Source organism: Hyaena hyaena, unplaced genomic scaffold (assembly GCF_003009895.1).
Source record: "Hyaena hyaena isolate Hyena2069 unplaced genomic scaffold, ASM300989v1 scaffold_30, whole genome shotgun sequence".
NCBI lineage: Eukaryota > Metazoa > Chordata > Mammalia > Carnivora > Hyaenidae > Hyaena > Hyaena hyaena.
In genome coordinates this window covers 2,211,464-2,227,952 of record NW_024080662.1, presented here as the reverse complement: position 1 = coordinate 2,227,952, position 16,489 = coordinate 2,211,464, and the positions used below count along the sequence as shown (strand labels likewise).

General features: G+C 46.0%; 1 protein-coding gene across 4 annotated transcripts in view; it reads right to left on the bottom strand.

Annotated features, from left to right (window-relative positions):
• Positions 1–7,044: 7,044 nt before the first annotated feature.
• CDC25A (cell division cycle 25A) overlaps positions 7,045–16,489 on the bottom strand; it is a 23,860-nt gene continuing 14,415 nt past the window's right edge. For all 4 annotated transcript variants that reach the window (XM_039228315.1, XM_039228317.1, XM_039228316.1 and 1 more), the window contains 7 exons: positions 16,011–16,184; positions 12,216–12,314; positions 10,811–10,873; positions 10,617–10,715; positions 9,582–9,712; positions 7,946–8,057; positions 7,045–7,768 (listed from right to left, as the gene is read on the bottom strand). In XM_039228315.1, coding sequence (XP_039084246.1) covers positions 7,628–7,768; positions 7,946–8,057; positions 9,582–9,712; positions 10,617–10,715; positions 10,811–10,873; positions 12,216–12,314; positions 16,011–16,184 — 819 coding nt within the window. In that variant the 3' untranslated portion in view covers positions 7,045–7,627. The remainder of the gene's footprint in view (positions 7,769–7,945; positions 8,058–9,581; positions 9,713–10,616; positions 10,716–10,810; positions 10,874–12,215; positions 12,315–16,010; positions 16,185–16,489) is intronic.

Genomic DNA, 16,489 nt, shown 5'->3' with positions numbered 1-16,489 from the left:
TGATCTCAAGGTAGTGAGTTCAAGTCCCATGTTGGGTGTAGAAATTACTTAAAAATCATAAAATCTTGGGGTGCCTGGGTAGCTCAGTTGGTTAAGCATCCAACTCAATTTTGGCTCAGGTCGTGATCTCATGGTTTGTGAATTCGAGCCCCCTGTCAGGCTCTCTGCGGGCAGTGTGGAGCCTGCTTGGAATTCTTTCTCTCTTTCCCTTTCGCTCTCTCTGCTCCTCTCCTGCTTATGCATGTTCTCTCTCAAAACAAATAAACATTTAAAAAAATTTTAATCTTAAAAAAGAAAGAAACCCAACAAAGATCTTATGTTTCTTCCATGATAACCACTTTGCCATATTTATTAAAAATAGACACATTGAATGTGTAGAGTGCTTTAGGTAGTAATGACATCTTAACTATATTTATTCTTCCTATCCATGAGCATGGAATGTTTTTCCATTTCTTTGTGTCTTCTTCAATTTCCTTCATAAGTTTTCTATAGTTTTCATCATACAGATCTCTTGTATCCTTGGTTAGGTTTATTCCGAGGTATTTTATGGTTTTTTGTGCAATTGTGAAGGGGATCAGTTTCTTGATTTCTCTTTCTGTTGCTTCATCATTGGTGTATAAAAATGCAACCGATTTCTGTACATTGATTTTGTACCCTGCAACTTGGCTGAATTCTTGGATCAGTTCTAGTAGGCTTCTGGTGGAGTCTGTCGGGTTTTCTATGTAGAGTATCATGTCATCTGCGAAGAGTGAAAGTTTGACTTCCTCTTTGCCAATTCTGATGCCTTTGATTTCCTTTTGTTGTCTGATGGCTGATGCTAGGACTTCCAGCACTATGTTAAACAACAGTGGTGAGAGTGGACATCCCTGTCGTGTTCCTGATCTCAGGGGGAAAGCTCTCAGTTTTTCCCCGTTGAGGATGATGTTAGCTGAAGGCTTCTCATAGATGGCTTTGATGATGTTTAAGTAGGTTCCTTCTATCCCAACTTTCTCGAGAGTCTTTATTAAGAAGGGATGCTGTATTTTGTCAAATGCTTTTTCTGCATCTATTGACAGGATCATATGGTTTTTATCTTTTCTTTTATTGATATGATGTGGTTTATCTATACCATGGAATACTACATGGCAATGAGAAAAAATGAAATCTGGCCATGTGTAGCAACATGGATGGACCTTGAGGGTGTTATGCTGAGCGAAATAAGTCAGGCAGAGAAGGACAAATACCATATGTTTGCATGTATAGGAGGATTAGGAGGAACTTGACGGAGGACCAAGGGGGAGAAGAAGGGCGGAAATGGTGGGGGAAAGGGAGAGAGGCAAACCATGAGAGACTCTTGAATGCTGACAAAAATTGAGGACTGATGGTTGTGGGGGGGTGGGGGGGATGGGCATGAAGGAGGGCACTTTGGGGATGAGCACTGAGTGTTGTGTGGAAACTAATTTGACAATAAACTATTTGTAAAAAAAAAAAAAAAAAAAAATAGACACTGATGGGGCACCTGGAGTAGAGCTCATGACTCTTAATCTCAGGGTTGTGATTTCAATCCCTACATTGGGCCTGGAGACTACTTAAAAAATAATTATTAAAAGAATAAAAATAAACATTGATACCCCCTCCCCCGCATCCCTCCTTTACTTTCCACGTTTGGTTTACTTTCCACGTTTGGTGCTCTTGCTTGTTTGAACTAGGCCATTGGCAACTGCAGCCTGAACAAGGAACAGCCACAATTTTGCCTGGACTCAGGGCAGGCGAAATGCCCTTAAATGCAGCTGGAAGCCAGGGTGGGGCGGGGAGCTCCTGCCGAGACCCCAGCTCCTCCCAGTTACGGTTGTGGGGAAGAGAAGCTGGGAGGCACAGTCTTGGGAGGCTAAGCTGGGGCACTACCGCCATCTGGTGACCTACCCGGTTATGGCAGCGGTCGCAGCTGCAAGCCCAGCCAGGAGGAGAAATTCGAGAACAAAGAACGTTTGTTGGGTGGAGGCGTCAGGCCGGGCCATTTGCCTTTGCCGGGAAAAGAGCTGACCTGCTCTGGCCATCACTGCCAGGGGCTACCTCCTGGAAAGAGCGAGCTCTCTGACTTGGGAGTGTGCAAACAGCGAGCCCTAGACTGAACTTGTACACGACTTCCAGGCATCACCGCTTGGAAGTCCAAATGAACAACAAAGGTCTTAAGATCTTAGAATCATCAAGGTCATCCCCACTCCCAATCCTCCGGCCAGGTCACAGTCACATCATGGCTGAGAACTCCCTCAGATCACCCTGTTTGCCCCTGATGTTGTTTCTTCCTCTCTCCTTGTCGCTCCTCCGTCCCCACCCAGAGTGGGCAGCCTTTGTTCATCAAGGCCATGTGCTGGCTCCAGCCTGCAGAGCTTTCTCTTATCTCCCAGGCCCTCCTGTGACCCGGCCGGCACCCGTGACCTCATTCCCCTTCCCTGTCCCTCTCCCTGCCCCGGGAGCTGACTTCCTGCCCTCCTGCCTTTTGCTGCTTCCCTCCACTCGCCTAGGCCTCACCCACCCACCCCTCCTACCAATCCAGTGTCCAGTGCCATTAGGGTGTTTCGGACATGTTGATGTCAAAAGCCTGGATATCTCCACAGAGTAGTTCCCTCACATTCATTCCCTGACCACCCAGGCATCTAGACTGTCAGCTGCCCACACCTGAACTGTTCACATAGGAGCTGAGCGCTGCAGTCCTCTCCTCTTGAAATTCTTTATTTTGAAACAATCTTATACAGAAAAGTTGCAAAAATGGTACTCTTATATTCTTTATCAAAGAGTCATTAATTTGGGGGGCACCTGGCTGGTTCAGTTGGTAGAGCATGCAACTCTTGATCTCCTGGTGGTGAGTTCAAGCCCCATCTTGGGCATAGAATTTACTCAAAAAAAGAAAAAAGTCATTGATTTTTCACATTTATGCCATTTACTTTCTCTTCTCTGTATCTCTCTTACACACACACGTTTGCATCTTTTTATTACTGTTATTCCATATAGAAGTAAATTACATCCTTTACTTTTGTTTTAAGTAGGCTCCACACCCAATGTGGAGTTTGAACTCATAACCCTGAGATGAAGAGTCGGCTCCACCAATCAAGCCTGCCAGGCACTCCCGTACATCATATTTCTTAACTGCTGTTATTTCCTGAGAATAAGGATATCCTTATATAATTATCAAATTCAGGAAATTTAGCACTGAGGCAATATTTTAACCTAATCAACAGTCCATATTGAAGTTTTGTCAATTGTCCCAAAAATGTCCTTTACAGCACTTTTTGTTTTGGTCCAGGATCCTATACTTAATTTGTCTCTTGAGTCTCCTTTAATCCAGAAGTTCCTCTACCCCTCTGTCCTGTGTGACACTGATATTTATGAAGAATATAGGCCAGCAGCTTTATAAAGTTCCCCAATGCAGATATTTCCTTTCCTCCTAGATTTCTTGCTCTAAGTGCCAATGGCCTACCCCGTTCCTCAGGAAGGAGCCAGAACACAATCATGGTCTCTCCCTCCCCCTTACTGCCATCCAGCCACCACCAGGTTCTAGTGCCCAGCGCCCTTGTCTCCCATGCCCACAGCTTCCCCTGTGGCTGTGTCCCCATCATTCCTCATCAGCCAGGCAGCCTCAGCTACTACTGCTTCATCCAGGCTGGCTTCTCAAAGTGTGGCCCAAGGACCTGTGGCATCAGGAGCTTGATAGAAATGCAGTCTCTTGATAGTCTCCAATTTTTTAGAATTTATTTATTTTGAATTTAGTTTGTTATTTTATTATTTATTTTGAGACAGTGTGAGCGGGGAAGGGGTAGAGAGAGCGGGAGACAGAGAATCCCAAGCAGACTCTGCACTGTCAGCACAGAGTCTGACACTGGGCTCCATCTCAGAAAGCTGGGAGATCATGACTAGACCCAAAACCAAGAGCCGGATGCTTAACTGACTGAGTCACCCAGGTGCCCCTGACTCCAAACTTTTTTAGTGAGTTGTCTTACCCAAGACTCTTCAGTAACTAGTTCTCAAACTTTGAAGGAAGGCTCAGGGGGCAGGGTGCGTTCTAGAAACGGAACCGTATCTGTTATTGGAGCATAAGATGAACATAAGCTAAGGCTGGGGTTAAATCTTAGCACATGGGCCAGAGTTTAATTTTATAAAGTTACTGTCCTTGAAAATAATTTGGTTAAGATGGGTTTAAGGAAAACTAGTATGTGGCCCAGAAACAAATGTTGAAGTTTAAATTATTCTGAAAATTTGAGGAAAAGCAGCAAACCCAAATTAACATTTTATATAGGCTTTTAATTTTTTTTTAACAGACTGAGCCACCCAGGCACCCCATATGTGCTTTTATTTTTATTATTTTTTAAAATCAATCTCTATACCCAACATATAGCTCAAACTCATGACATTGATTGAGTCATGTGGTCTTCTGGTGGAGCCAGCCAGGCACCCCTTCCATGTGTCTTTAAATATGTACAGATAATACTCATTACAAGCAGGGATCAGCTATTTCAACTGAAAACCTAAAGTTTATGTGGTCTATTTAATCAAAACTTTTGTTATCTTCTCACTAGGAATATGGACTTTTGTCTTTGGGAAGGGACTGTAATACGGGATACATTAGACCATAGCCACACATACACACACACACACACACACCCTTTTTTAAAAAGTTTGAGAGAGAGAGCATATGAGAGCGGGAAAGGGGCAGAAAGAGAAGAAAACAGAGTCCTAAGCAGACTCTGTGCTGTCAGCCCACAGCTGGACTCAGGGCTCAATCTCACAAACCATGATATCATGACCTGAGCCAAAACCAAGAGTTGGATGCTTAACCTACTGAGCCACCCAGGCACCCCATTTTATTTTCAAGCAATTTCTACACCCAACCTGGGGCTTGAATTTCAACCTTGAGAGTTGTATGGTCCAGGGGCGCCTGGATGGCTGTCAGTTGGGTGTCCAATTTTGGCTCAGGTCATGAACTCACAATTCTGGAGTTTGAGCACCACGTCAGGCTCTCTGCTGACAGTTCAGAGTCTGGATTCTTGTCTCCATCTCTCTGCTCCTCCCCTACTCATGCTCGCTTGCTCTCTCAAAAATAAACATTGGGGGAAAAAAAGTTGCATGCTCCACTGAGCCAGCCAGGCACCCCTCTCATCTTCCTGACACATAAACACTGGAGATCAGGATTATAGGGGACTTCCTTTCTTCATGCATGGTCTTACAATTCTAAAACATGGGAATAATGTCGATTATAGATGCAAACAGAAGGGAACCAAGGTCTAAATGCTTGAGGTGGGACCAAGGGTAAAATGTTTTAGGTTTCACCATTTGCTATGTATTTAGGGAAGATCTGAAGTATATGTAAAAGGAACAGAAGCTATTTTCTAGGCAGAATGTACTCTGCTCCAGCTGACACCCATTCCGGCCAGTAGCCCCAGCATCAATCACACTTCAAAGTCTCTCCGGTGGTTGCGTAGGCCAGTGACCTGCCAACACCTGCCCTATCTCGTTCAGTATCCTCTCCTTCAGAGCACACCTGGAACTCCTGTCTCTAACATCCTTCCTTTGCACGGTTGCTTCATCCATATGAATTAACAGATCTTGGGAAGAAGTGTTAGTGGTTCAGGCAAGCTTTGCATGCACTGTGCCTCTTTCATCTTGCAAATCAATCTGAATGACAAGTTTTTGGAATCAGGGTAGCAACTAGAGGTCATTCTGGCCATCCCTGAAATCATGCCACATGGGAGCCCTCTGGCCTCTTGATGAAATATGGCCACTCTCGCAACCCTCTGCCATCGGTTTTAGTCAAGTATGGTCCCAGAACCTTGAAGGGAATCACAATTTTTTTTAAATCCACCAAGAACTAGGTAGAGAGCATGGGTTCTGGATTGTTTTTATTTTCAGAGCCTGCAACAGTTGGTCAGCAATGCTAGCTAAGCTGGTACAATATGAAGGCCATCCCACCTCCCTCTCCAGGCATTCAACCAACAGAATCCCTTTAAACAACATTAGAGACCAACTGAGATGTGTCTTTTGTGTGGTGAGAGGGGGAAGAGGCCTTCCTCTCTCCTCCTGTTCCCCTCCTCCCCACTTTTTCTAACAAGATTGTTTTATAGCCAAATGCAACTCAAACCCAGAACAGTAACCAGCCGTCTCCATCATCACTGCTTCCCCCCCTAACCTCCAGAGCAGGAAGCCAAGTGGGGAGACTGGCACCTGTGTGTAAGAAAAACCTGGCTACGCCCCAATGGAGCAGAGATGGTGAGGAGGCTAGTGACTGTGGGTGGCGATAAGCAGGAACCAAACAGGCCTGTCCAGAATCAACCAACGCAGCCCCAGCTCCTTGGAAAGGAGCTGTTCCTTTGAAACCCCCATTTCCATGGAGTTAGGTGAAAGGGCAATTAGTGACGAGCCATCACTCACTATCCCTCAAATTCAAACATGATAAACTCAAAGTTTTACCTTTAAACTTCACCACGCTGCCTCCTGAGAAACACATTCTATATGGTCATCTGTATGCCAGCGCCCATATCCCTCTCCTAATGCCCAGGGCTTCCAGCCCACCTCAACCTTGGGTGGCCCAGCCAACACTGATTTGATACTCCTTGACTCATAAAATGACTATTTTTAGAAAATTAAAAGCTATTCAAGAGTATCAGAGTAATAATAGAAGACACTCGGTGTACGCTCCCTTCCCCAACCCCAGAGTCCCCCCTCCCGCCCTGCTCCCCCTAGTCTAGGACGCCTACACTACTGCATTCCAACACTGGCCTGGGGGTGGCCCCACGGAAGCTGCCTGAAGTGCTTTCCTATGATTCCTATGCCAGCCAACATCACAGGGAACTGGGGTGAGGAATAGGTCCCCTGCCCAGAGATCTCAGTGGCCTTCGAGGTAGGTCTGGGAGGTTTAGCTTATGTCCTGTAGCCAAGTCTGAGTCCAGTGCCCGCTCCCACTGGCACCTCAGTCCTTGGCTTTAAATAGCAGCAGCCCCAGTACCACAGTGCCTCCTGGGGGTGACAGAGCTCCTACTTCTGTCCCTCAACACAAGTTTGCCTCTTCTCTCCATACATTTTTTTTTTTTTTTTTTAAAGCAGAGGTAGTCCCTGGGATGATAAAACCCTACCTAGAATGGCAGTATTGTGACTTAAAGAAGCAGTTAAATAAAAGTCTCCAGGAGTTAAAAAAAAAAAAAAAATTAAAGTGATTGATGAAGTTGAATAAATTAAAGATACGGGTTATCCCACAGAGACCACCCCCTCCCAGGCTGTCTTTGGTACGTGGCCAGCAGCTTCCCACTCGCGCTCCTTCTCCCCCTCCTGTCCCTCCCCTCACGAGAGGACAGTGCCAATAAGGCCTCAGGTCGTTCGTCCAACAGCGGGGGTGAGGGTCAGAACTTCTTGGCTTGGTGCTCGGAACTGTGCTGTGGCGAGTCACAGCCTTGACAGACAGTCCCAAGGCAGAGAACGTCTTACGGGGACAGAAGAGGCAATGCCGGCAGGAGCCCTGGGAGCGCAGATGCGAGCGAGGCGTGCAAGCCCCAGGCCCGTTCTCCACACCGCTGGCCCCTCTGCTCAATTTCTCTGCAGCGAAGAGGGAAGAGGTGGCATGGAGGGAGGCTCTGGCTGCTGCGGTCCGGCCCCACCGCCCTCATAGCTTCTTCAGACGGCTGTACATCTCCCTTTTGCTCTTCTCCCCTGCCCAGGTCCGGCTCTTGGTGCGGAACTTCTTCAGGTCTTCTTTGAAGTCCTCGTGGTGCATGGGCCGGTAGCTGGGGGGCTCACAGTGAGACTGCACACAAGAGAGGATGATCAGGGGGCGTCTGCCTCACACTGTTAAGCCAGCTCCCCACGTCGGCACAGCAGCCTCTAGCGCCCTTCGTTGTGCGTGGCAAATCCCCAGACAAGAAACAGCCAACTGTCCAACCTGGGTAAGGGGTGGCCATGCTCTCCAGGGACCTCAGCTTACCTGGCACTTCAGGAAGAACTCCTTGTACCCGCCCTTCAGGACATACAGCTCAGGGTAGTGGAGTTTGGGGTACTCGTTACCAAGCCGATCTCTCTCCCTCACATACCGGCACCTATTGAGAAGGCAGGCCATGGCAGGGTTAGCTCTTCTGATACAGAGACAAAGGACATGGGACAACAGCGCAGTGAGAGCCGCGGCGTGGCGTGACTCCTTACACACTGTTCCCAACTTCACATTCATTCTTGGAAACAATCAGTGTTGAGGGGTGAGCTGCTGGCCAAGTGTGATCATTAGGAAGAGTTCACGGGTGGTGGAAGGTAGACAGTCTCTCCCCAACTGTCCTTTCTCCAAGTTAAACAGCCTACTGTCCAACCCCCGTTTCAGCGTCTTCCCTGCTACCACCTGTACTTCCTGTGCAGTGACAGCACCTGAGCCAGCTTCCCACTGCATTCACCACTCTTGCCACACCCCTAGCCAACTGGCCCAGGGTCCCTTCCTCACTTCCCATCTCAGCTGGCGGCTTTCTTCCTTCCTGCAGTTTTTAAATAGGCGGCGCCTGCTCTGCCTCAGGACACCTGCATGTACCCTATACTCTTCCCCAAAACCCTCATATGGCCAGTGGCTCCTTCCGACCACCTCCTGGTACCCTGTCCCTGCAGCTCTCCCCCTCTCTCCACTCCACTCACTTACTTACTTTGGCCCCCAGCCTGTTCCTCCAACCTGTCCCGGAGCACCCACCTCGTCTTGTCTCTGAAGTACCTTCTAACACAGACTTACTGGATTTGTCTGCCTCCTGCCCACTCTGAAATACAAGCTCCCTGAAGGTAGGGTTTTCTGTTCTCCTATACTTTGCTGTTCTCCCCAGTAACCAGAACACTCTCTAGCACCTGAGAGCAATAGTAAGTATCTGTAGAGTGAATAATTCCACTTGTGAACAAACATCAGGCTTTGCTCAAATCCCACTTCCTCATGTGATCACGGTTTTGTGCTAAACACAGGGCAAGTCCTTGTCCTTAGGAGGCAGATGGGGAGATGGTCACGTGAGCCAAGTTTCTAGTGTAGCTGTGCATGTGGTTGTACGTATACGAATGTGGCAAAACATTAGCCACTGGGGAAATCAAGTGAGGAACGTGCAGGAAAATGGCCTGACTTTCGAACCAGTTCAAAATAAAAGGCTGCACAAGAACCTGGGGCTGTGGGCTTGTCTACCTCGGCCCATTCTAGTCAAGGCTGCAGTCTGCCCTGCCCTGGTCTCCAACCCCTCTCTGGCTGTCCCTCTCTGTCCTTCCGGTATGACCATGCTAGCCTCAGAGACAAGACTGGGCAGGATAAGGCCCAAAGCCCTTGGCAACTGCCAGGTCGGGCCTACAAAGCCACACTCAAGAAAGCTGTTCATCAAATCAACTGACTGCCTAAGAGGTAAAAATTTGGGAAAACATCTGCTACACATGAATTTGAACTTTTACAAAACAGGACATTTGTGCATCACGTGTGCAGGCCAAGGCACAGAAATGACTTGGGACATGCAAGAGGGTGCTCGGCGTGAAGGACGCCGCCAGTGTGAGCCATCCACTGCCACATCCCACAAAAGCACCGTGGGCCCACGCCCCAGAGCCCAGTTTCACACAGCACTCACATGCGAGGGCCTCGCTCAGAAGAGAACTCGCAGTGGAACACCACAATGACACGCTTGCCGTCAGTAGGAACGATGGGCTTCTTGAGCAAGAAGTCTTCTACCTCCTCTTCCATGTGCAGGTTCACCGCACCCTGAGAAGAAGGCACCAGAGACTCTTGGCACCTGCGTGTATCACACTTGCTGTTATGACTCTGTGACAGTCATCTGTAATCGGGCCCCTCCAATTGTTATGACTACAGTGGGCTAGAGTAGTAGGATTTATGAATTTGGGACTTTCAAAGCCACTAAGATACTGACAAACACTAATGTTGTATTTAATGTACCCCTTTACTAGATTTCAACACTATTTTATTAATTAAAAGATTAAATTGACAACACTGGACCTCCAGTAGGCAGCTTAATTCAGTTACAAACTGAGAGGCATCACTAAGCCCAGCATAGACTGGGACATGTCACCAGAGGCTGGCTTCTGGTCAGAAGCCCTGTGGTGCTCAGGCCTGGCTTAGAAATCAGTGGTACCACCTAGAAATGCCCATCACGGTGAAGGTGTGAGACACAGGATGGAGAGCACTTACTGTACAGGTGGTGGTCAGTAGTGAGGCCAGGGAACATTCTCCAGTGCACCAGCAGTCAAGACTGCTTAAAAACGTTCTCAGAACCAGCATATGAGCCAGCAAGCTGCCAGGTGTCATGTCACCACCCTCCTTTTTAAAATCACAGATCCCAGGGGCGCCTGGGTGGCTTAGTCGGTTTAGCGTCCGACTTTCGCTTAGGTCATGATCTCGCGGTTCGTGGGTTCGAGCCCCGCGTCAGGCTCTGTGCTGACTGCCAGCTCAGAGCCTGGAGCCTATTTCGGAGTCTGTGTCTCCCTCTCTCTCTGACCCTCCCCTGCTCACGCTCTCTCTCTCTCCTAGAAATAAATAAAAATATTTAAAAAAAAATAAAAATAAAAAAATAAAATCACAGATCCTGTCAGGGCTCCTTCTACGCCTCCCATGACAGCAGGGCTCACCAGTAAGCCTCAGGAACCCATACCTTGATGTGGCCTCCCTCATATTCATACGGATACCGGCAGTCAATGATAACAAATTCTTTAATGAGGTTGGCAAACTTGCCATTCAAGACAGATGCCATCTGTGGGGAGAAAGCCCAGGAGAATCAACTTTGGCTGCCAGAAACAGCTAGATTCAAATACCTCATGGGTGGCAGGATCCAAAATGGGGACTTACAATTTCTGGAGAGATGTATTTTAAGTCCTGATGCTTCCCAGCAACCGTATGAAAGAGATAACCCTTAAAAAAAAAAAAAAAAAAAAAAGACACATAGCAAATCTGAAAGCCTATAAATGCAACATTAAATGCATTACTCATCTAGGTACCTCATTAACATCCTGACATTTCATTTTCAAACATACCTACAAGGCATATTATCCTCATTCTCAAATGTAAAGCCTAGCCAAGGTTAGCTAGCTAGTGAGCCAGATGTAAATACAGAAACCTCAGATAATTTCCTTCCCCCTGCTTTTGTCAGGAACCCTCATCTCTGTAACCAGACTGTGAGGAACATGGTGTTGGGCACTGGAATTGGGAAAAATAGGAGACCTGGCCTTGAGGGGAAAGATGGGCACACCAGCAATTACTCATTAGGCCAAGTGGCTGAACCAAGAGCTCACCCATCCCCACAGCCATATGCAAGGTCATTATGGCAAACAACCAATTGCTTCAATTCAAGTGTCCACCATATGAGAACACACCCAGTCTTTTGCTTACTCTTTCCTTCAGATCAGAAGGGTCTCCTATTTTTGACCCCCTATGTGCTCCTATTCCATCAACACTCACCTGGCTGAAATATGACATATGGCCCTGACTCCTACCATCAGGACATTCACTTCAATTTCCCATGTGGTATATGGCACAGCAGGTCTTACTGACCTCGTGGTAAGTTTTTGAGGAAAGGAACTGGGTGTCATTTTGGAATCTTTACTGAACACATAACAATAAGTGCTTCAACAGATGTTAGCTGATGAATAAGAAATTGATCTGGTAGTCTTCACATCATCCGTGGCTTAACAGGCTGTGGACACGTTCTCTGTCCTACCCTCATAGTTTACCACAGCTCAAAGGCGGCCACCTCATTACACAGCAAATTCATACATATCAGGCCATCAGCAGATCGTCCTCCCAACTTCCCCGGGGGCCTTCTCCTTCAAAGGCTATGCTTCTCTGGACAAAAGAGAAATTCAGTCTCAACCCTGGACCTTCTAAGATAACCTTTTGACATACAGATGTGTAGTGTGGCTACAGGTTTATTCCTGCTTCTTTGTACTTTGCTGCACTAAAACACAGTTCCCAAAGAGCCTGGCCTTTGGGTGGGAGTCGAGGTGGCTGGTGGGTGGCTTCCTACTTCCTCTGATCAGTACCAGTAAGCTCTACAGTCCCACAGAGACCAAGATACATCTGATCACGAGTTTGTTTCCTTATCTTTAAAAATTTCAAACTGTGTCTCCTTGGGGGACACAAGAGCCACCCCAGGGAAGGAGAAAGATGGAGTGGGAGGGAGGGAGGGTTCCAGGAAACAACCCAAAGCCTAAATCACATAGCCAGAGCAGCTCTCCTTGCATCTGCCTAGAATTACCTTGGAGAAGTCTCCTATAAGGTCCCTTGGGTCATTATCCAAAATGTTCTCAATGGTCCCTTTAGGGGAAGATGCCAGGGATAAAGACTGATGTATAATCTGTAACAAATCAAAGGTGGAAAATGAGGTCAGGGTTCCGAATAGAACTTCTGAAAACATTCACCTAGAACATGTCACCAGGAGGAAGGTGACATGTTCATGTCTATATTTAGCAAATAAAATATTTTTCTTATTTGACTGAATCTGGACTGAAAAAAAGAGAATATGGGTCACTGACTTAGGTCTCCTATTATTTCAGTGTCTAACTGAAATGCTCGGAAACTAAGTTTTCCTTTTTCCCACCTTTTTAAAAAGGGGAATTAAAATTAAGGCTAAGCCTAAAATAAATTTCTTAGCTCTATCCACTGAGAAGCGCTAGAGGTGCAATGAACATTCCTACAGGACACTATGGTCTCTAAATACTATTTTCCACTAAAAAAAGCCAGGGCTTGGGGGTGCCTGGCTGTCTCAGTTGGTAGAGTATGCCACTCTTTAAAAATAAAATTTTTTTTTTTAACACTTATTTTTGAGAGACAGAGAGACAAAGCATGAGTAGCGAAGGGGCAGAGAGAGAGAGACACACACACAGAATCCAAAGCAGGCTCCAGGCTGAGCTGTCAGCCTGATGTGGGGCTCAAACCCACAAATCATGAGATCATGACCCGAGCCAAAGTCAGATGTTTAACCAACTGAGCCACCCAGGAGCCCCTAAAATATGCCACTCTTGATCTTGGGGTTGTAAGTTCAAGCTCCATGTTGGGTGTAGAGATTACCTAAAAAGGTGAGGGGTGGGGGGAGAAAAAGAGGCACTAAACATAAATAAAAAAGATTAATTGATATACATTTAAAAATCAAGAAATTCTCTCCATCAAAAGAACAGTATTAAGAGAAAAGGCAGGCAGGGCGCTGGAGTGGCTCAGTTGGTTAAGCGATCAACTTCGGCTCAGGTCACAATCTCACGGTTTGCTGACAGCATGAAGCCTGCTTGGGATTCTCTCTCACTCTTTCCCTCTCTCTCCCCTGCTAGTGCTCGCTTGCTCTCTCTAAATACATAAATAAATCAATCCTTTTAATTCCTGAATATTGATAGATATATAAACTAGAAGATTTCTGGAAGGCAATTTGTTAGCATGTATAAAATGCAAAGTTCCATAAATGTTGCTGCACTTTAACCGAGAACTCTACTATTTTTTAAAGATTTTATTTTTTTAACACATTTTTTAAATGTTTGTTTATTTTTGAGAGAGAGAGACAGAGTGTGAGCAGGGGCAGAGGGGCAGAGAGAGACAGAATCTGAAGCAGGCTCCAGGCTCCGAACTGTCAGCATAGAGCCTGATGCAGGGCTTCAACTCACGGACCATGAAATCATGGTCTGAGATCTATTTTATTTTTAGAGAGAAAGAGAGTGCAAGCAGGGGAGAGGGGAAGAGGGAGGGGGGGAGAGAAAGAATCTTAAGCAGTCTCCATACTCAGCATGGAGACCCATGTGGGGCTTGGCCCTGGGATCATGACCTGAGCCAAAATCAAAAGTTGGATACTCAGCCAAATAAGCCACCCAGGCACTCCAAGAATTCCACTTTTAATTAGAAAAAGTAAAATGTTCATCGAGTATTAGGTAACTAAAGCAGATTATAAAATGTAAGATGCCAGGTCTAGGTGTTTTCATGGCTGTCATCTACTACTTTGAATAGTAGTGTTTATTCAAACCTTTTCATGCTACAGAAAACATGGGCAATCCTCCAGTTTATTTTACAATGCCAAATATCAAACATCAATACCAAAACCTGATATAAGGAATAGTATAATAAAGGAAAACCACGTACAGATAAAAGTAATTTTAAATAAGCCAAACATGACATTTCAAGAAGCAAGAATAGTTTTAAAATCAGGAAAACTATGAATACAATCCAAAATATATGAACAAGTTAATAAAAATGGAGTAATCGTGGAGCATGCCTGGGTGACTCAGTCAACTGAGCATCTGACTCTTGGTATCTGAGATTGAGCCCTGAGGCTCTGTGCTGGCTGCCTGGAGCCTGCTTAGGATTTTCTCCCTGCTGCTCCAGCACCCACACGCTTGCTTGCACTGTCTCAAAAAAAAAAAAAAAAGGCTCTGGGGCGCCTAGGTGGCTCAGTTGGTTAAGTGCCCAGTCTCTGATTTCAGCTCAGGTCATGATCTCGTGGTTGGGGGCTTCAGGCCCAACATCAGGCTCCATGCTGACAGTGTAGAGCCTGCTTAGGATTCTCTCTCCCTTTCTCATTGCATTTCCCCCGCTGGTCTCTCTTTCTCTCTCTCTCTCTCTCTCAAAATAAAACTTTAAAATGAATGAATGTCCTAAGTGCTTTAAAAATAAATAAATAAATAAAAAGAATTTACATTTGTGTACTGACCTATAGAGAAATTCATGATATATTAGTAAAGCTCCAACATAACATGAAAACAAAACATAACTATGAGCAACTGATTTGAGTAGAGGTGATGAAACATTTATAAAAATTAAACTTTTACTAGGTCATAATAGGTCTGAATTAAGAAAAGAATTAAAATACTTAGAAATACAATGAAAAACACTACAGGGGCACCTGGGTGGCTCAGTCCCTTAAGGTTTCAACTTCAGCTCAGGGCATGATCTCATGGTTGGTGAGTTTGAGCCCTACACAGGGCTCTGTGCTGACAGCTCAGAGCCTGGAGCCTGCTTTGGATTCTGTGTCTCCCTCTCTCTCTGCCCGCCCCCCACCCCACTGTCTCTCTCCCCTTCACAATAAATAAGCATTAAACAATGAAAAACCCATACAAAGTTGTGAGACAAACCTGAAGTAGTAGGAAATGTATAGTTCCAAGCAGATCAGGAGACGGCAGTGCAGCAAGCCCAAAGAAAGAAGAAGCCTTAAGGAAAACCTGTTCTCCTTAGCCAAAGGACTAGGAAGAGGGCAGCCTATCAAGACAGAAAACTTTTTATTTTTAAAAATGTTTACAAGTTTTTTAAATTTATTTTTGTGAGAGGGAGAGAGGGAAAAGGAGAGAGAGAGAGCACAAGGCGGAGAGAGAGGGAGAGGATCTGAAGCAGGCTCTGTGCTGAGAGTATGGGACTTGAACTCACGAACTGTGAGACCAACTGAGCCACCCAGGCGCCCCCTAGACAGAAAACTAAACGTTTAGACAGTAACACTATCATAGCCAAACACCAAGGAAAAAATGATGGCCCTACACTATGTCTGGTCAGCAAGTGGGGAGCTTAGACCTGCAGCTCTTGCCCAGCCATAATTAAGTGCCCAGCCTCCACTCCACTGGGGCGGTCTAGTGGGGAACTTGAACTCCCACTCCTGCCTGCAATAATGAGGTCACCCTATGTGTCAAGGGAAGCTGTGCTGGGGAATGTGAACTTCCACTCCAATCATCCCTGCAGTATCATGTGTGCTAAAACAGAAAATTTACATAGAACAGAGTCTTATAATAGCTAAAATATACAGGAGACAATTGAAAAGTCACTTGTCATCCTAAGAACCAGGAAAATCTCAACTTGAATAGGAAAAGATAATCAATAGAAGCCAACACCACAGCACAGATGTTGAAATAACTGACAAGGATTTTAAAGCAGCCGTCATAAAAAAAATGCTTCAACAGCCAATTAGCAACATGCTTGAAACAAATGGAAAATATTAAGTCTTGGCAAAGAAAAAAGCCAAATGGAAATTTCAGAATTGCAAAATAGAGTTATCATTCTCCTTGAGCAAAAAGGCACCTGCAAAACTAACCTCCTGGGGCTTCTCTGGACCAGCTGCCTCTTCGGGACCGGCCGCAGCCATGCTCTTTCTCCGCTTTGTATTTCCAGGCGGGTACTCCTCTTGAGATCGTTCTGGTCTTTTTAACACCGACCGGGTGACAGAGCTACATGTGGAAGAAGAGTCAAACAGCTTGCATCGATTGCCCTAGTGGGGGGGAGAAAAAAGAGACCCATCTTCCATTAAAACCCGTTCACTTGAATGGTAAAGAGAATGGGTCAAGGGCTTTCTGGGATAGTTTAAGATCCACCCTAAATCATCAGGGAAATACAAATCAAAACCACACTGAGATACCACCTCACGCCAGTTAGAGTGGCTAAAATGAGCAAATCAGAGAACTCTAGATGCTGGCGAGGATGTGGAGAAACGGGCACCCTCCTGCACTGTTGGTGGGAATGTAAACTGGTACAGCCCCTCTGGAAAACAGTGTGGAGGTTCCTCAGGAAACTAAC